At 33.9% G+C, this 20,053-nt stretch overlaps 1 protein-coding gene across 2 annotated transcripts; it reads left to right on the top strand.

Moving 5' to 3' along the window:
- The first annotated feature begins 2,849 nt into the window (after window positions 1–2,849).
- On the top strand, window positions 2,850–20,013 carry LOC132558729 (uncharacterized). Of its 2 annotated transcripts, XM_060223324.1 has the most exons (18): window positions 2,850–2,980; window positions 5,559–5,742; window positions 6,307–6,441; window positions 6,709–6,756; window positions 7,753–7,844; window positions 8,239–8,286; window positions 8,566–8,680; window positions 10,860–10,955; window positions 11,359–11,528; window positions 11,638–11,729; window positions 12,217–12,287; window positions 12,691–12,795; window positions 13,411–13,559; window positions 13,997–14,144; window positions 14,569–14,621; window positions 15,108–15,165; window positions 17,121–17,192; window positions 17,482–20,013. In XM_060223324.1, the coding sequence occupies exons 1-18, from the start codon at window positions 2,922–2,924 to the stop codon at window positions 17,533–17,535; spliced, it is 1,749 nt and encodes a 582-aa protein (XP_060079307.1). In that variant the 5' UTR covers window positions 2,850–2,921; the 3' UTR covers window positions 17,536–20,013. The 2 variants fall into 2 exon arrangements, with proteins under 2 accessions (XP_060079307.1, XP_060079308.1); XM_060223325.1 differs by lacking the exons at window positions 14,569–14,621; window positions 15,108–15,165; window positions 17,121–17,192; window positions 17,482–20,013 and having other exon boundaries at window positions 13,999–14,126.
- The last annotated feature ends 40 nt before the right edge of the window (window positions 20,014–20,053 follow it).

Here is a 20,053-nt window from a genome sequence, read left to right as displayed (position 1 = left end):
TAACATGATAGTCATTATCTTACTAGGCCGAGGACGAATAGGACCTGTAAATATACAGAGTGCTTGTTTAGGTTTCATCAAGATAATACAAACAAATGTCTCGCTGTCGAAAGTATTGTTTACTTGCCTTGTCATAACAGAAAATATTAATTCTTGGCTTAGGTGTTTATATAATCGAAATCTTCTAAGTTTTTCATACATAATGTAATTACCTGATACATTGTAAATATATCTTTATGATAAATCTTATTTATCTAAGTTATAAGCATTTCAATTTTAAAGCTCACAGATTTTTATCAATCGGGCCTGATGAAGTCGACCATCTCTCGACATAAACCAGGCAGTACAAACCAGTTCTGAGTAAACACAGACTGTTCTTCCTACCTTTGGCAAGCATGTTGGAAAATATTGTTGTAAAAATAATAAAACAATTTGTTTATTGAAAAATAGAAGCTTCCTTAGTATAGCGGCACAGATTTCTCGTACATGGTTTGAAGAAAGTAGAAAAACTAGAGAAAATACATTAAGCAAATGTAGACATCCAGCTGTGAAAATTAACATTGCGCGCGTTCCGTTCTGGTGATACCCCAGGGAAAACACAACATATGGCGGCTGGTAGAAATTACTGACCGATATTATAAACTGTTGGAACAATTATATTTGACATCAACTAATTGCTCATATGTGATAAATTTCACACAAACGTTAGAGACAAAACACTTGTCAGTATTTTTCCAATCTAATAACCGACGGAACATTTACCAATATTTTAGAAACAGTAAGTTTTTACTTATCTTAATATCTATATAAAATCATTGTTTGACTGTCTGCATATAGGGGATCATGCCAGTATTTCATTAAATTTACATACCGTTGGTTTCAACCAAACACATCGTATTGAAATGATTAACATTTTTGATATGGTTGAGTAATATAAGAGAAACTTCTGCAAAAACATCAAGTTACGATTGACAAGCAATATTATTTGACACTTCCTACTGTTATGTTAATGGGAATGCAATTATACCAGGAATTCCGTTCATTTCCATCATAAAGTGTCATATTCACGAGAGCATTTTCATTAGACGTCTCGTCAATAGGCTGTCATATACAACGGATATATATCCTTACAACTATAGAATAGAAAATTAACGTAATCCCTTTTTGTAACTTAACGTCCATTCATTAAAGGTAAAACATGACTTTGTTTCATTTATAACACCTTATTATAAAACATGGGCCATGGAAACTTTACAAACCTAATATCAAGAATGAGAATAACGTACCCGAACCAACTAGTCACGGTGTGTCTCGACGAATTAATAAAAAATTTGATTCCATGAAAAAGGATCTTTGCTTTTTAAATGGTTGTGATATTTAGTCGAGAATGCGTTGGTGTTGGATTCAGGTCGGGATTTGGAATATTTCGTTTAATTTACGGGTTCCAGAGTTTAATACCATTCAGAAAAACTCTTACATGTGATGATATGCATCTCGCACAATTAAGGTAAGCAAAACCATACTGCACATCTTTGTTTGTTTGTAATCAGTGTTCGTTGTACATATTAAAATATAGTAAATGTCATTTTGATAAAAACTACAAAAGAAATCTTTAATCAGCATTAGTATTGATATGACTATTCCTTTCGTGGTATAGCTTTTCGAGGTTTGTCCAACTAAATACATTCTTAGCTTATTACAGTTTGGCAACGATTCCTAGCAGAGAACAAAGTATAATGAGAATGGTGGCTGATATAATATTAAATTTTATTGTGAAGCGTAACGATAAGACTATCTTAATTTCCCGCCATCTTTCGCACCAATAGTTGTTCCATGTTTGAATCGTTTTTTTATGATACTTTTAACCACTCTATCAAAGTACATATCTCACAAGCATGCTTAATCACAATAACGATTTGAAAATTAGTCAGTCTATCTTAATACACACATTACAAGCATGTTTAATTTCAATGACACTGTGAAAATTAATCAGTCTATCAAAATACACACATTACAAGCATTCTTAATCTCAATGACACTGAAAATTAATCAGTCTATCAAAATACACACATTAAAAGCATGCTTAATCTCAATGACACTATGAAAATTAATCAGTCTATCAAAATACACACATTAAAAGCATGCTTAATCTCAATGACACTGTGAAAATTAATCAGTCTATCAAAATACACACATTAAAAGCATGCTTAATCTCAATGACACTATGAAAATTAATCAGTCTATCAAAATACACACATTAAAAGCATGCTTAATCTCAATGAGACTGTGAAAATTAATCAGTCTATCAAAATACACACATTAAAAGCATGCTTAATCTCAATGACACCGTGAAAATTAATCAGTCTATCAAAATACACACATTACAAGTTTACATAAGTCGAAAATGTCCTGGCTCCGATTGCTCGAAAGTTAATCAATGGGGAATGAAAAAATCAAATTGCTCTATCTTACCAACCAAGACAATTAAACGCCAAATCAACACTAAAAAGATGCCAATCTAACCCGTCTCATTTCTTCTCTAAACTTTAACCAGTCATTGAATAATCGGGGCCGGCAAACTAATCCAACACACGTATATTTGTGGCGTATCTTCACTGTAACACAAACCCACACACATACATACATGAGGAAATCTAGGTGTGATCGCCTTTATTTCAGTGGTCGACTCATGCACTTGTATTCGCACATCAATTAGGAAATAAAATGAAATCGACAACTTGGGAAAGATAATTATATATGTTGTACAATATATGTAAGATACGTTTAGATACGGATATACACGAAGTAAAATGTGTCATGCCGTTATCGGCCTTCGTACACTGACACTGCAGCAGACAGATCACCACAGCAGACGGTTACGAGTCACTCATACGAAATCAGAGGGGATTACGGACACCATTATGTCTAATAAGGTTAATCAACACGATGGTCAACAGGTGAAACTGAAGGACTTCTCAAGGTATGTACGGTTAATATGTGTCCACTACTCAATTGTATTGAAAACAAAGTATACGATTTTAACAGCACTAAGTGTAGCTAAATGCTATTTTTATCATGCTATGGGGGATACACGAATGAATATGTAAATGAGAACACAGATAATGTACGGTATACACCGAGTACACAAACAGCAGAAAAAAACAATTGAGATGGCTGTGGCAATATTGGATTGACACATCGGATATATGTCATAGATTTATTTCGAAAGGTAAATTTAAAAAAAAAAACAGAAAAAATATGGAAACGTCAGTTAAACTAAGAAGAAATGTACACGCTACAGTTGTATTTTGAGTCAAGGATGAAAGACAACTGAAGAATTTCCAATGAAATAGAGAGTGGATAAATTTGCGTTACTTAATATTTTGTAAGTTTAATATTTGGAATATTCAGCAAATATTAATTAAATTATAGACAATAGATAGTCTAAATCTATTGACAATCGCTTAGATTGTTTCGATGTGGTGATGATGGCGATAAAAGAATGAGGGCAAATTTTTTTATCTTAGTGAAATGAGTGTTTTGTCAACAATCTATAGTGTACTGTCAACATCCTATACTCGAAAACGTAACAATATGGACAGATTTTCTACCAGCCATCCGGTTCATTCGAGCTCTGTACAATTACACATATGGATCAGAGGTACATAGATGATGTTCATCATCTATTTTCTAGAATGACCAGCTCAGAATTTTAGTAGGAAATAGTACATTAATGAGGATAAAATATTCATATTAGAATAATGCAACTAAGTGGTATCTATAGCAGATACCATATATTCCATCTGTAAGATGTTTTCAAATATAAAACAAACTCTTAAGATTCGATTAGTGTATACGAGTCATTTATAGATGACTACACACTTGCACTTTTGTCAGAACAAAAATCGCCAAAGTAAATCATATCAAAATGTGTGTAGTGAAAATAACTTTACTTACCGGACTAAACAAAAATCTTTAATACATGTATTTTGGAATTAGATATGTCGAATATTTGAGAAATTAAATTTACTAGGAGTGTATACCTAAAAACATTGTTATAGTACAACTACAAAACAAATCTTTATTCACACACATATGTTACAATTACAAAGAGAGGAAGACCAAGTGTGCCAGATAAATGTGATGAGTTCAATTTCCTTATTGTTAATTTTCCATTTCTGAATAGCAAATTTCTGCATCCCCAGCCTATGGTATTTATATCACAGTTGACTCGTTATTCAAGGGCCTGTTCCCATTATCACAATTTTCTTCCATGAAGTCGTCAACTGACAAATTCCTAATACAGGTTTCCGAAAGATGCAGATTGATGAAAATTTTGAGGAAGTTTTATGTTCGCCATGGTGACTTCATAGTGATGTGAACCTGGACGTGTTTGATGCTCGTTATTTTGCCAGTTAGTTCCGTTATTGTATACCATATTATCAATTGAGAATATGAAATTATTTGGATTTATCAAGGTGTAGGCGGCGGCTGTTTTCGATAAAGCAAAAGACGTTTACTCTTCGGGAACACCCGGTCTTATTCTCATTGTCCTTTTTCATCTCCTTCTTCTGGTTATAGTTTACTCTAGTTTTATGGAATTGTATTATGAATTATAATTATGTTGATAGATTTTTTCTCGCTGTTTTTCGACCCTAGGTAGATGTGTAATGATTGTCGGTGATGTGTTCAACATATATTGGCAATTTTGTGCTACGTCTATCATTGTTTTATAAGCGCCATACATAAATAATTGATATTATAGACCCCATGCACATGTGAACGTATTGAAAAAGGTCTACAATGGTTCGAAACTTATCACTTCGAAAGTAATTATTGTCATACGCCTAGCCTTGTTTGGTGCCACTCGTTTTGAAAACAACACAAAAGTTCAACTTAATTATTACTTTTTTTCTCCAACATTTGCAGTATCACTATATTCAAAATGACAAGTCGAAATTGAATCAATGCTCAAGTTAGCTTTTTATGAAAAGGTTCAAGGTGCTATGACATCTTTCGACCTTTTGTCCTCCATTTGATGCCAATCCATCCATGGATGACAATGCCAAACCTCATGAAGTCGACGCACGAGGCCCGAAATTTGAAACATTCAGGAGTGGCAAGCTTCTGCGTTTGGTCGATGGTGTGACACGTGCAATGGTTAGATAAGATAAAACATTTTCATGCCCAAAACAATTTGTTGATTACTTAATCTTTATGATCTAATGAAATACTTTGGCATAAATCAATAGGAGGCATTTAAATAGTCAAAGTCGAACTTTTTAAGACCTTTGGAATGCCTTTTTGAGCATGGTTTTATACAATGATACAACACACGTAGTTCTGAAAATGTCTTTTATCAGACTATGTATAAGTGCGTTAGATGACTAAGACATTCCTATTTATCCTCTAGAGTTGTTGTCATTGTATATTTTTCTAAACACCATCGAACAAAATTAAGCCTAATCTAAGGTCTGGGTGTTTAGATATCAACATTATATTAAACATCATATGATCCTGCTTTATATTATTAACTCTATCAGTATCTGATGTTGCAGAGAATGCCGCCCCGCTGTATCTCCTTTACAGTACAGCTACTACCATGGTGTATGTCCCACTCCTCTCAGTGGCAAAACAATAGGCCAGATGTTAAACAGAGCTGCGGATCAGGGAGCCAATCATGTGATCTTCAAAGTTCCAGATTACAACCAGGAAATAACGCTTGGAGATCTCCTCCGTAGGGTAAGATTTAAGTATATCAGATATATATTGTATAAATTACAGTAAAACGTCAAATAAAATATGAAATACTAGAGAGAGAGAGAGAGAGAGAGAGAGAGAGAGAGAGAGAGAGAGAGAGAGAGAGAGAGAGAGAGAGAGAGAGAGAGAGAGAGAGAGAGAGAGAGAGAGAGAGACAAAACCACATATTAAGTTTCATTTGATATCGGTATGATGTGCTGTTCTTCAACATGAATAAGACGTTGAATATATCCCATCAACACCTCATTTGGGTTAATGCTTGTGTGGTATAGAGTTCAACATATTCGATGTTCTCCAACAATATTGTTTCATTATCACGTATCTAATGACACTTTCATCAACATGTCAGGCTTGATACGTCCCTAATTTGAGACGTGTCGTAACAAAAACCAAATATTTCCAGCTTAGTTTACTTTCGTCTTAGTGTAAAATGCCTAATACTATTTAAAATATTAAATCCATCTTCTCATGGTTCCTTCAAAGACTTTCAACATAAACTCTAAATTTATATATATATATGAACAAATACTCTATTTGCTGTTTTAGACTCGGGCTGCAGCGAAAGGTTTGATCGCGATGGGTTTACAGAAGGGCGATGTCGTCATGCTTACTGGAATGGCAGATATGGAAAGTATAGTGTTGTACTATGCAGCGGTGTACATTGGACTGGTGCTCTTCCAGGTGGGATGTCAAATGTTGGTAGTGGTGTTGGAAACAATGGTAGTATTGATGATAGACAATTTCAATATCTCTATGTATCAAATTACCACATGGCAAGACATACTTGAAATGATATCATTACCTAATTGAAGCAATCAGCTGTATGATTTCGACTTCCCATATTTTGATCAGTAATATATTCAGTTTTTTTTCTGTTCCATGATACAGCGTTCGTGATGTGTGATGACTTTCAGATTAAACTCTGATTGAACATTTTAAAAATTTCAGCCTTGCATGCGATACCCACTGGATAGATACCTACCAAAGGCAATGCAGGTGAGACTGATTATATTTGATTTATCAACAAATTTAAGTAAAACATCATAAACCTTGTGATATAGTATTTGATAAATGTTGTATAGATGTTGTCATCAATGAATCTACACAAATCGGTTCATTATGACTTAATCAACATTAATTAGAATTTTTTTTCTAACTTACCTTATTTAACTTAAGATCAAGTTTAATTAATTTTTATGTTTTTTGCCACTAATATACGGAGTTTAGAGGTTTATGCGAATAATTCGCTTCACTTGTTTTGTAATTTTAATCAATACTATAAAATAATGATCATAAAAATTTTTCCCCTATGTTTTAATCACAGATAACAATAGTTTTTAATTTTGACAATTATAGTGACCCTTGTCTTAACCTGTACTTTGGCCAATCAACCGTGACATTTTATGAGTTGATAACATAATAATTAACAAATGAAAATGCTCATTTACCAAAGGATGATATCATTTTTATTGAAATAACACTACAATCAACAACAACGGAATCTGTGTATATTTACAGTATTACGTAGTTTCTGTTTGATAGACTATGGCAATAATTTTCAAATCTTTATCCTCCGTACGTCTAATGATCAAATAGATTTTGATATTATGATCTAGCTCGGAAATTTATCATTCATTTTCCTTTTCTACTCATCACAAATTCAAATGATGTCAGAGATTTTGAATGCTCTGTTTATATACCTAATTTGCACTTGAGAACATAATGATTCACTTTGCGGTTGTCATTAATCAAGAAATATGTATTTACCCTTACATTATACCAGAATATGCCTAGTTTTTAGGGTATTCGTGCATATCCATCCCGAGTTTTTTTTCTGTCCTAGTTTTATCGATTTTGAGTTGGAAATATAGTTTACTTGACATGTCGGTTAATACGGACAGAGCCATAGTACATATATATAGAGCCAACAAATAGAAAAGTAGTCGTGATACCAAAATATGTTGGCTTAAAACCTCTTTTCCACAACCCTAGGTCAAACCGTCAGTGTTGTTTGTTGGTCCGGAAGTATTACCTGTCATCAATGAAGAGCTCGAGAAGATATGGAAGTCTTCAGAAACAGATAGGTAAAGTTTTCAATAGAAAACTGTATGTATATACTATACAAATTTCAAGGTAAAGGTCCTGCCTACAAACTATCGCACAGGTTTCGCCTATCCTGTGTTTGATATAATTATCTTGTAAGTTTAAACTCTACAATATTTTACAAACTTGAATATAGTATCAATAGAAATAATCCATTTCATAAGAAAACTTACAAAAAAATAAACACACATATTGATAAACCATGCATATATTTTGTTGTTGTTTGAATGAGATTGGTGCAATATAGCAGGAAGTAAAGTTGGTCATTTCTGTAATTGATTGCATTCATCATCGTTAAATGTTTCTCAATATATACCAGGAAGAAATCTTGTGAAAATGTGATGTCTACTTGTGTTGTTTACTTTCTATCTTTAGGCCAAAACCACTTAAAGATATCATCTGCACTAAGAACAACCAACACAGGTATATGTTGACCTTTAATTTCTTCTATATTTATGACACAATATGTATTAAAAACAGGGACAGAGATCGAATTACGGTCATGATCGAGTAGGTCTCATGAACAGTATACGTTATAGAAAATAGGAATAAGGAGGAAGTTATAATAGAATGTCTTCGATATCATATATGATTTGTTGTTTGTTGCATCAGCATGGGACGTTCACGTGGTATTTCAATTGTCCTTTGATGCAATCGATCTGAAGTAATGATATTATCTCATTTATTACTAAACATGTCTAGTTTCAGTCAATATTCAGAATTCCTGAAGCAGGGTGAAACCGTGTCGGATGGCACACTAAACGACATATCCTCCCGAGTTGGCATGGACGACATCGCATTCATTTTGACGACATCAGTGAGTACCTAACGGCACAACACATTCTTGTGATGACATCATCAGTTTTACAATACATATTTTAAAGTGACGTCATCTGTCATGTGATTTAACCACTGAATAAAAAAAAATGTAAACCATTACCAGTGACACTATATATGTGTATTTACAACACAAGTTAGTGTTCGGAGATATTGCTACGACGACTTGGACTGTAAAAGATGTAGAATCTCTCGTATTCCACATCATGTGTGTATAGTCAAATTGTTTAAACATTCGTTGATATAAGCTATAATGTCTACTAAAGAAAATACAACCACCGATCAAGTAAAATTTAATCAGTGTATTGACAACGAACTAATTAAAATGTAATATATATACTTGAGAGATAAAGAAACGCAGAATGACATTCTTTACAATATTTTGCGAACGCGTTGTTCAAAAACAATGAAAATCGATCAAGCAACTCGCTAGGTTACAGTGCACGTGATTCTGTATAGAATGTTGCAATATTGTATTGTATGACGATGTCTTCCGGGAAAGCACGAAACGGGAAAATCTCGTGCACAGCAGTGTTGTGACATTGAGTTACACTGCTCCTCATAATATTAGGAAGTCATGGAGACACACAATTTTTCTGATAACATTAAACAAGAGCATGGCTGACGGAAGTTCAGAGGGGTCAAGCCATTGTGATGATTATGCAAGGTTAAATGCAAATACAGGTTGCTTGACATTTCGATGTCAATACTAGCACTTAAGAACGTCTTGTAAGGGAAACTAGGCGGGTTGTTGACAGATCTAGGTCTAGTCTAGCGTGATGTGACAACTTCAGGATAGGTTTAGTCATCTAGCGCATTTGCATGGTCGGCACCGTACTACCACTGAATCTTCCCTTCGTACCATAGGTACTCATAACCGTCCTATCCATGCAAAAACTGTAAGGAAACGATCGCAGGAAGTTGGTCTGCGAACACGTCACTCGTTTGTAGTTCTGCCCCTTGTCGCTCCTCGTCGCCAGTGTCGTATTGCTTGGGTTGCGGCACATGCCCCAAGAATATTCCCACTGAGGCAGCGAAGGCGGGTCTTGTTTACTGATGAGTCCAGGTTCACCCTGTTCCGGGCAGACGGTCGACATTGTAAATATCATCTCCCTACCATGCTGAGTGAGTTGCAGGTTAGACTCTGGTTACTTCAGTGTCGTTCCTTACTGAGACGTTGCAGGTCACCGCAACTCCAGCAGTAGTTCATGGGTACCATTGTCATGCCATGACACATATGGCTTGACATGTTGAATTATCTTGCTACTTGCAGGTCCCTGCTTTCAAATAGTGTTTTGGTACCCCGCACTTGCTGCAAATGACACTTTGTACATGTAATCAAGTATATTACGTTGGCTGAAGTGCAGAATGCCGATTGGAGGATGTGGTAGTTCTGGCCGTTGACGTCACATTTGAATGAATTGGTGCTGTGAGTATACGGAAAAAGCTAGCACCTCTTACTTTTACCACTCCCCGCCAGGTCTGTGATATTTTTCGGTCTTCGATAAGCTAGCATTGGTAGTTCCAGGAAAATGTTCTGAAGTTTACTGGACGACAGTAGGATTTGTTTCTTAAAGACAGTTGACATGGGCGGATTGCCGGGGTGTAAGTGTACTAGCCTTGTCTAGTTCGTTAACTCTATCGAGTTTTCGGTCGATCCGACCTGTTTTATGTCCCATGTTGAGTAGATGGGACTTCAATTCTAAGCAAAGGCGATGTAGTCCGATATAATGCTCCTGAATCTCTTAGGAAAATGGAATGTCCCTTGTAGGATGGGGTTGGTGACAACTAGATGGACAAAGGTAATGGCAGATGTCTATTGGTTTACTGTAGAAATCCTAGCTTATTTTTCACTTGATGAGTGTGAGTGTCCAGGAAAGTGTTTTTTTCGCACTGGAGATGTCAGCCGTAAGTTTGATGGTTCCGTGTAATTCGTTTACAAAACTAATGCAATTCTAAAGAAATTATCGACTGGATGTCGACTTAATGTCAAGATGCCGTACTCGTGTGTGTTGAGGTACAGGAAGACAATATCTTTCATACATGAAGAAATCTTAAATATATTAAGATATATGAAGAGAGTTTTCGCAATGTTTAGAATGAAAATTGTCACCATGTATACAACACAAACAGTATCTTCTGTTGAATATCGGTTACAGGGATCAAGTGGCGAAGCTAAACTGGTTTGCCAGTCTCATTGTTATGCTGTCAACTGTGCGAAGTTTACTAATGCCAGAAGAAACCCTTATCAGAAAGTAAGTAGTAGATGTATATTATGATGTATATTTTTCAGGATAAAGTATGCTGTACAATGTTTATTCACATAAAAAATCAAGATGTATATTTTGCCACTTTCACTTTATTTGAAACGAAAATAGAAATTATAAAGTAACATGGAGCAAGAAATCCAACAACAGATGATATGCAGTTTTTTCAACAGTATGACATATGCGATATATAACATTAATTTAACAAAATAATGAATGGATATGTCCCACACAAACATTTAATACACGCATGTTTGAAAAAGATTAATAGCATATAAAAACCATTAAATAATGACAAGTAACAGTGTAATGCATATTAATTAACAATGTCAAATTTCGTCTGAAATTAGATATTTCCCTTGTGTTAAATTTCAAATATTTAAATTTTCAGAGCGATATAATAGGAATACGAAACCCAACAACAGATGATATCCAGTTTTTCCTGAGCGTGACACAGGCGGTATATAACTGGCAGGAGATTAGTATGATCATCATGTCTTCTAAGGTAGATTTTTATCAGGACGATATCACATGTCTGCTGCAGTGTATTCAAACCTACAGGTGAGTGAAATGTATAATTACTCTTAACTAAATTTATCAAAATAAAGTACAATATAACATATAGGAAAACACAATAAATCAATCTAATTAAAGCGTCTGTTTATGACAGGATGACGTGGTACAGTGGATATCCGTTTGAACTTGTGAAGATGTTGGATAACCCGAGTTTACAGAACTATGATATATCATCATTACGAGGAGGTAAAACATTTAATAAACATTAATGTAACAACCAATTATTTCTTTGACGTTACAGACTAATAGTGGATTGTGCTGTGGTTATAATCACTTTCTTTTTGTTTAATCAAATGTGTCCACCACAGATAGTAATGTAATTACATAACTCTCTCCTGATCAGTTTGTTATAGTTGTTTAACATTAAGTAGATAATACAGGGTTCTTCCTGACATCAGTAACCTCTGGATATCTCGGTTATACATTTCAATGATGTTGGCAGTTGCACATTTTTAAAAGAGGATTAAAGACGAGAGATAGGCATGGATTCGGTTATCACGATATTGGTGATTTTACATGAATACAGAATAAACATTTTAAACATAATGAGTGAGAATTTTAAAACGTCTACATGTTTATTTTTATCAAGGGGTACATCACTTAAGTTCTTCGTGTACATTTCGTTTAAAATATATGACGATATGTTTATATCGCTATGTTTTCGCTGTTGTAGTCGTCGTCACTGCTCAGATGATAACATCAGATTTAAAACAACGACTGAAACAACATTTTCCGGACACAAGTGTGAGTGTATTATCAATCGTCTTCAGATTTAGTTTTGAAAACATCCTGCACGTGCAGTACACGACCCAGAAGTATTTGATGATACTCCAAGAAAATAAATATTTCAATATTACAATATGGATTTCATTAATGATGATAACTTTCAGTGTAGGAAACTGACCCTTACATGTAGCCTTCAGTTTTGTATGAAAATTGTTATATCCTTTCGATGTGGTTTACTTTTAATTCCTATTGCCCTTTACCCAATGGCGTCCTTGATTCGTATGATATGAGATTTCACAGTTGCGATATGATATATGGCTTTAGATATACCAAGATGTATAACAAATAAATAAGACGTTTCAGACAAGAAGCCTTGAAAGAAAACTGTAACATACAAATTTGATCATCAACCATATTACAGAATGCGTATGGGTCCTCTGAAGGCATGGTTTCCATGATATCAGCGGCACTGTCATCAGAAACTCAGAAGTCAGAGAGCGTTGGCTATCCATTTCCTCACACACAGGTGAAAAACATTATATTAGATATTTGATATGTCAAATAAAAAATATTTCATTTGATCTAATAACCTTTTTTATCACATGCGATTCTCAGAATGATAGAAAAATCAATACAGAAACTAATGTGTTTAATAAATAACAAAATTATAATTTTATGGAAATCATGGAAGAGGCTATCAGTTCTCCTTCAGCTTTGTTTTGAAAGTCCTCGTATCTATGATACAAATATATACGTCTAAAACTTTTGGGAAGATTTGCTATTTTTGAAGATCATATTAATCCGCGACAAACAAATGCATTGATAATAAAACTTAAAACGGAAAATAATGCTAATGGCTTCTATGAAAGATGCATCCTTTTGATTTCAACCATGACAATAGGAACCAATAAAAATAGATAACAGAGAGGTAAGTCCTTCAAATCAGCTGGAATGTAAATATTTAAAATAATAATTACTTTCATATTTGAGAAACATTTTACATATAGATATGATATGATAATACGAATTATTATTTCTATTTCTTTTTAATGTATTCAGAATCCTTACTTGCTGTAAATATAAACATTGGAATTACATCTCAGGTGATGAAATTCTTTTTATATTCTTCATGTATAATTAGGTGAAGATCGTAGGTGACAATAACGAGATATTACCAATAGGTAAAGCTGGAGAGATATGTACTCGAGGCTGGTTCTGTTTCACCAAGTACTTAAATGACCCAGAAATGACATCAAAAGCAAAAGGGGAGACTGGATGGCTGCATTTAGGGTAAATATTGGTTTCAGTTGCAAACTTTTTTTAGAATCATCCGTATCGCAAATTACGATATCACATTGGTAAATTTAATTTCGCCAAATTCCACGAAATTACCAGACCTCTTCACAAAACGTATTTATCGATTAATCAAGTGAAGTTACAGATAAGTTTTGCCTCTCACAGACTTTCGTGATGAATTTAGGTAAAATACACGGAATTCACCAATACAAATGATACTGCTAGATAGTCCTTTAGTCTGTCATAGTCTAACACACTCACCTAAATTTATCAACATTGGCACTAGGCACTTGACAGGACTTCTACTTCATCGATGTTTTCATGGAATTATATGATTATTCAGCTATGAGTAAAATGAAGTATTGACATTGCTCAAACCTCAGATGACTTTACAATGGCGATATTAAGTCAGATGTTGTGTCCTGTTTTAGAGACATCGGCATTATGGATGCCACAGGTCACATAGAGCTGATAGGTAGGAAAGAGGAGTGCGTGGTGTTTAAACATATTGGAGATAAGGTGTACCCCTCCCTCATACTGGATACGGCCAATAAACATGAAGCGGTTAAAGAGGCCAAGGTAACACAATCTAATGTGTTTATCTCACGGAGAAGTATAATGTATACACATCAGTTAGAGTTATTCTATTGGTATTCTGCAATCATCTTTCATAAATGATAGATCTTATTATTATATCAAATGAGTTCTTGCAGGATCATGCTATAGAATTATAGTTATATCTACAAGCCCAAAGGTTTTTTGTATGTTTATATATATATTTATATACATACCTCAATCGGAGATTGTGTACGAGTTTCAAAATAAATATATTACAGATTATTCAAAATTACGACTGTACATAATAAGAATGATTCTGTTAAGTGAGGTTGTTAAAAGATTTGTTTTTAGATTTCATAATTTAAATTCTCGATGCATCTAAGAAGTTGACTGTATTTTATTCCAAAGTGAATACTGTTGATAAAAATGTTTTCTTTTGTTGTAGGTGGTCGGGATACAAGACAACCATATTGGCCACAAAGTATGTCTCTTTGTTCAGTAAGTGATTCCTTCATGCTGTTTAAGTAGATACCTTACCATGTGGTATTTACAATTATATTAAAAATCAATGTTCTATAGATGTACAATACTTGTTTATCAGTATCAATAAGTAAGGCACGAGAGTTGTTTCGCCAGTCGTTCATGGTAAATCAGGATCGGATAATGCTATATATTGTCTTCATGAAATATAATGAGTATCGCCAATGTCAGAATACTCGAACTGTTTTTATTTATTCAGAAGATGTCGACCACTTTTCTCACTCGCCAACATGATACAATGTGTCTGTTAACTTTACAATTGTCACACGTGAGTGAATAATGCGAAACAAAATTATAATACATGTCAAATGTCAATAGATAATGCAAGGCGTTAGCATATATGTCAAAATAGAACAAATGATACAAAGGGATACAATGTAGAATAATATACTATAAACATGTATTTTTTAGATTTTTAACTTGATAATGATAACCTATATGTAGACTGAATCCTGATGCCGAACTAACAGAAAAACAGCTGGAGGAATACTTCAATAAAGAGGTACGTAGATAGGTATTGTCAGGTGGTTTATCATAAAGAAAGATATTCCTTTCCTGTATGGTCACAACTGGAGACAATTTCAATAAAAAACATTTTTTTTAAATAATGATTTCATTTCTTTGGGGATTTCCTTTTCCTTGTAGTGATCTACTTCCGCTGTTGTTGGTTTAAAACTGTAATATGTTAAAGTTTATTCGAAATCCAGGGCTGAACGTTCATTCTTCTCTTTCTATTTGATGTGGTTTCCACTCAGAGAACCTGTCATCATATTAAATTTGATATAGAGTAACAGGGTTAGCGGACTGGTGAAGCAATGATAATGTTTATTACAAGGCAGTTAATAAGTTGACACCCCGTATATTCTGAAGGGGCCGATAATCTATAAATAAATTTTTTGAAGATTTACTGAAAATTTGTTAAATGTTTCGGTACAAAGATACGTCCTGGGAAGCTTAAAGAATTAAATAGATTAATTAAAAATCATGTACGTAAACGGGAGAAAGGGTTCAGATACACACAAATATAATTTGATAAGTTTTAATGTAATAATTCTATTATTTATGTTAATGACTTTAATGACTAACCAACAACTGATCTGAGCAGCTCTTGCTAGATTAGATTATCTGACCACACTGGCACATCGTACATAGTTTACTTACCGAAATACATCATATTTTGAGTCCAATTCAAGCTATCTGTTTTCATCAATTGCCATAATAATCAACTGTGCATTTGAAAGAGTCATCGGAAAACGTCTAAACGACCATGCTCAAAGATAATATAAGCACAAAAATTGATATCGATTGTTTACTACTTTGTTTCTTTCTCTATCGGTTGGAAAAATCCATTGTCATATATGATGTATGTATCAACTATCACATTGACATATATATCAACGTGATTCTTTTCTGATAAAACACTTACACCATAACAATCATATCTTGTATCTAAGTGTATAAACGATATATACAATCATTTATAATTCATGCATATTACATGGTATCAATATTTGAACGAGGATAATTAAAGCATGTATGTTATTTAATTGGGAAGTATAAAAAAATTTCTATATATCTCATTCTCTTAAGGGAAAAAAAATAGAAAACTTCTATCCAAATATAACAAATGCCGACGTAAATAAAAGGTCAGGAAATTTAAGTAGAATATTTGACGTTTGACACCAAGATAGCGTTTCGAATTTGTCACTCTACGAGATGGTTGATCATTTTGATAAATACTTATATTTCACTTGCAAAATATATGTTTATCAAATTTTCAGTTTTGTATCAGATGATGTTTAGTCTACATCTGAGCACGTGATCGTCCACTTAACATCTAATTGCACTTTACGACTTTGATAAAACATCATATTGCGTCCCTTAATTGCGACCAATCAAATCTGTTGGACACATGTCATATATATTCTAAATGTCATGGGATCATACCTAGAGAATTTTGTTATCTGACTTTGGTACTGAAATATAATAAAACAGGTATGACATTTAAGGAGCTCAAATATCGATAATGAACTCGGCCTCCGGCCCTTGTCGATACTAATTATCGCCTCTCTATGGTTAAATTTACGGACTATCGGGCATTCGGACTATCGAGTCTTCGGACTGTAAGGCCATCGAACTATTGTGATTTCGGAGTTAAAAGTAGTCACCTATAAAGGTGAAATTTAAGTTGATGGTATGAATGTCTTCTGTGATGTATTGCCATCGTTGGATACGTTTCAACCAGAATCACACAAATGTTTACACCTCATTGTGTTCTATTTGTTTTAATACACCAGGTCTCTGCAAGTGGACACAAAATTTATGTATGCATGTATATGCTCGTAAGTATGAGGATGTGCTGTAAATACTGACATGATAATTATCAAAAGGCAAGTATTGTTTTGGCCTTGGAAACAATTATTCGTTAATTATACAATATTTCTCCTTTTTCAACAGCTTCTTTTCCTCGAATGTCCAACGAAATATTTCATCCTTGACGTCATGCCTCGTGTTGGTTCTAGAGGAAAGGTGAATTAAATTTTGATAGCATATCTATCATGATTAAGTTATGATAACACATTTTCAGTCTCATGAAATAATAAGTAGCAATTTTGAGACTTTATGAGGCATAAGGAATGTTGTATGAACGTAAGTAGCTGAATTAAAGTGATTTAGATTGATATCAGTATAAAGGTCAACACAATGATAGATGTTTAAGAATTTTTCAAATTTTTATCAAAATTCTAATATTTTCTGAAATTTTATATGTATTACATATGTAAATACAAGTTATGAAGGTTTTTTGTTACTTATGCAGGTTCATATTCAACGGTTGAAGGAAATTGCCATCGATAGATTGGAACGGCGATAAAATACAACGACTGTGAAGTTAGTTGGAAGAAAGGGAGAAAACTCCCAACGATTTGTAATACAGTTTATATTGTTGTGAAACCGGTGAATGAATATATATATATACATGTATTGAAATATCATTTTTCTAATAGAACACTTAGATGAAACATTACTTTGTGATAAGTGAATAAACAGGACGGACCCTATCATCTAACTAAACACAGTAGGGACCTTGTCTTTGAACAGGGATGATACAAATATAATCACATCCATCCGTAGGGACCTTGTCCCTGAACAGGGATATGACCATACCCATCCGTAGGGTCCTTGTCTCTGAACAGGGATGATATGATCACATCAATCCGTAGGTTCCTTGTCTTTGAAGAGGGATGATATAATGACATCCATCCGTAGGGACATTGTCTTTGAAAAGGGATGATATGTGACTTCCATCCCTAGGAACCTTGTCTTTGAACAGGGATGAGATGATGACATCCATCCCTAGGAACCTTGTCTTTGAACAGGGATGAGATGATGACATCCATCTCTAGGAACCTTGCCTTTGAACAGGGATGATATGTGACTTCCATCCCTAGGAACCTTGTCTTTGAACAGGGATGATATGTGACTTCCATCCCTAGGAACCTTGTCTTTGAACAGGGATGAGATGATGACATCCATCCCTAGGAACCTTGTCTTTGAAATGGGATGATATGATCACACATATCCGTAGGGAAAATGTCTTTGTATAGGGACGATATGGTCTTCATCATTATGTCTTATCACTGACAAATTATCAAAATATGTAACAATTTTAAAAGAGTGTATTCTTTGTGTCTTTTAATGATTTTTTTCAGGTCAATATATTCCTCCCACCACCTCCACTATTACCAATCCTACGGTTTGGAAAGTTCTAAACCTCCCTTGGAAGAAAAGGCGTTCAATTTCCACTTTTTAATTGTCATTTTCAGAATTTTCATCTGCTAGTGGTAGTATTTAAGTATTCACTTTCATCCTAACAAGTATCAAAGTTTTAGTTTCCGCTCCCACGTACTCCACAACTTAACTTTCTGTAATAGTATAAAACTGGACATGACTATTTAAAAAGTAACATTTTAGCTTTTTTGCCTTCAAAACGAACAATAAACTATTAATCTAGCATTTGGGATTTTCCAGTATCAAATTGAACATTCCTATTAACTTATGTGAATTTTTTATCTGTTTGCAAGTGATAGATACTTGTGATGAAACCAGTATGTTACAGACAAACAAATCTGTACGTAATAGTTTTCTCCTACGTAGCCAATGTCCAGTGCGGTCAGTTAAAATTCTGGGGAAGCCCCCGCCAAAATTAGCAATAATCCAAATATAACGCGAAACGCTGCACCCTTTGGCGGGAAGAATACTGTTTGTAAACAAATGCAAGCGATATGGAGGCATTAAGTGAAAACATATAAAAGTTACTAGAATTCACGATGGATTGTTATTTGATGGTTTAAATCTGCCAAACACGGTCTGACATACAAAAATATCACCAGCGATGATGACTTAATACTTACCAATAGTCAAGGAGAGTATTCACAACTACATCATTACTTTGGAAAAAGTTTTCTTTCTTGAACTTGTTCCACCTCTCGTACTGCTCTCCTATTGTTATTCGAGAGTGAACTTTCTGCCACTGGCCTTTTCTACATTTGGTGTGCAATAACATGGCCCGTTTGCCACGAACACGCTTTTTTTCAGACGCGTTTTCGCACGCTCACAGGTCAAAGTGTGCATAGGCGGCTTGTTCATTAGCATTTATCGTGTATGTACAGACGATTAGGATTTCCCGTATAATTTATTTTAAAAAAAAGATGGAAAACACGCGCTTGTAAGTATTATAGAACCAAATTTTTACTGATGAATTTGTTACTAGAAAAAAAAACTTGACTAAATAGCCCCTTTAACGCAGTCGAATAGTGATAACATGTAGAATAGTTGTCGTTCGTTAGAAATAATTATGTTTTGAAAGTAAGTATATTTTAGGCAAGACCACGTCATCTAGCTCCTTATTGGTGTTGAAATTTATTTCGACCAATTTGTAATTTCGATTTGTATCCTACTAGAATTCATCATTAACGAGTCCTAGAATGACAAAACAATTATAGGTTGCTGTCTTATCCATCATTACAATGTATCAAATTCTAAATTCGTATTGTATAATGGTACTAACGTGTGTCTTTTGATCTATCAAGGTTGTACTATTCTATTTTATCTGATATGTACTTATGTCCTTGATGAATTTAGTCTAGTAAATATCAGTTAGCAATATACAGTATAAACAGCAATATGTGACTTCCATAGGAAAGTTAACGTGATATGCTTTGGACTAAAGTGCAATTCCAAGTAACATGTTTACGCAACATTTCCATACTATTATATTATTAAATATATTTTATATACTTATATTAAGTTCATACATTATATGTGTGCACTTTTTAGATTATGAATGTATCTACATATTATTTTTCAATGATTAAATATATTTTATATTC

The sequence above is a fragment of the Ylistrum balloti genome, unplaced genomic scaffold (assembly GCF_031769215.1).
Source record: "Ylistrum balloti isolate Yb309-2 unplaced genomic scaffold, AGI_CSIRO_Ybal_v1 Utg370818, whole genome shotgun sequence".
Taxonomy (NCBI): Eukaryota; Metazoa; Mollusca; class Bivalvia; order Pectinida; family Pectinidae; genus Ylistrum; species Ylistrum balloti.
Note: the sequence above shows the minus strand (reverse complement) of the source record. Positions and strands in the feature narration are given on the sequence as shown.

What these genes read in the sequence shown, in the direction of transcription:
- LOC132558729 (XM_060223324.1), top strand. Translation starts at nt 2,922, where the DNA reads ATGTCTAATAAGGTTAATCAACACGATGGTCAACAGGTGAAACTGAAG. An exon ending in TTGGACTGGTGCTCTTCCAG is followed by an intron (nt 6,442 to 6,708) that starts GTGGGATGTCAA and finishes TAAAAATTTCAG; the next exon opens with CCTTGCATGCGATACCCACT. An exon ending in GAAGAAACCCTTATCAGAAA is followed by an intron (nt 10,956 to 11,358) that starts GTAAGTAGTAGA and finishes TTAAATTTTCAG; the next exon opens with AGCGATATAATAGGAATACG.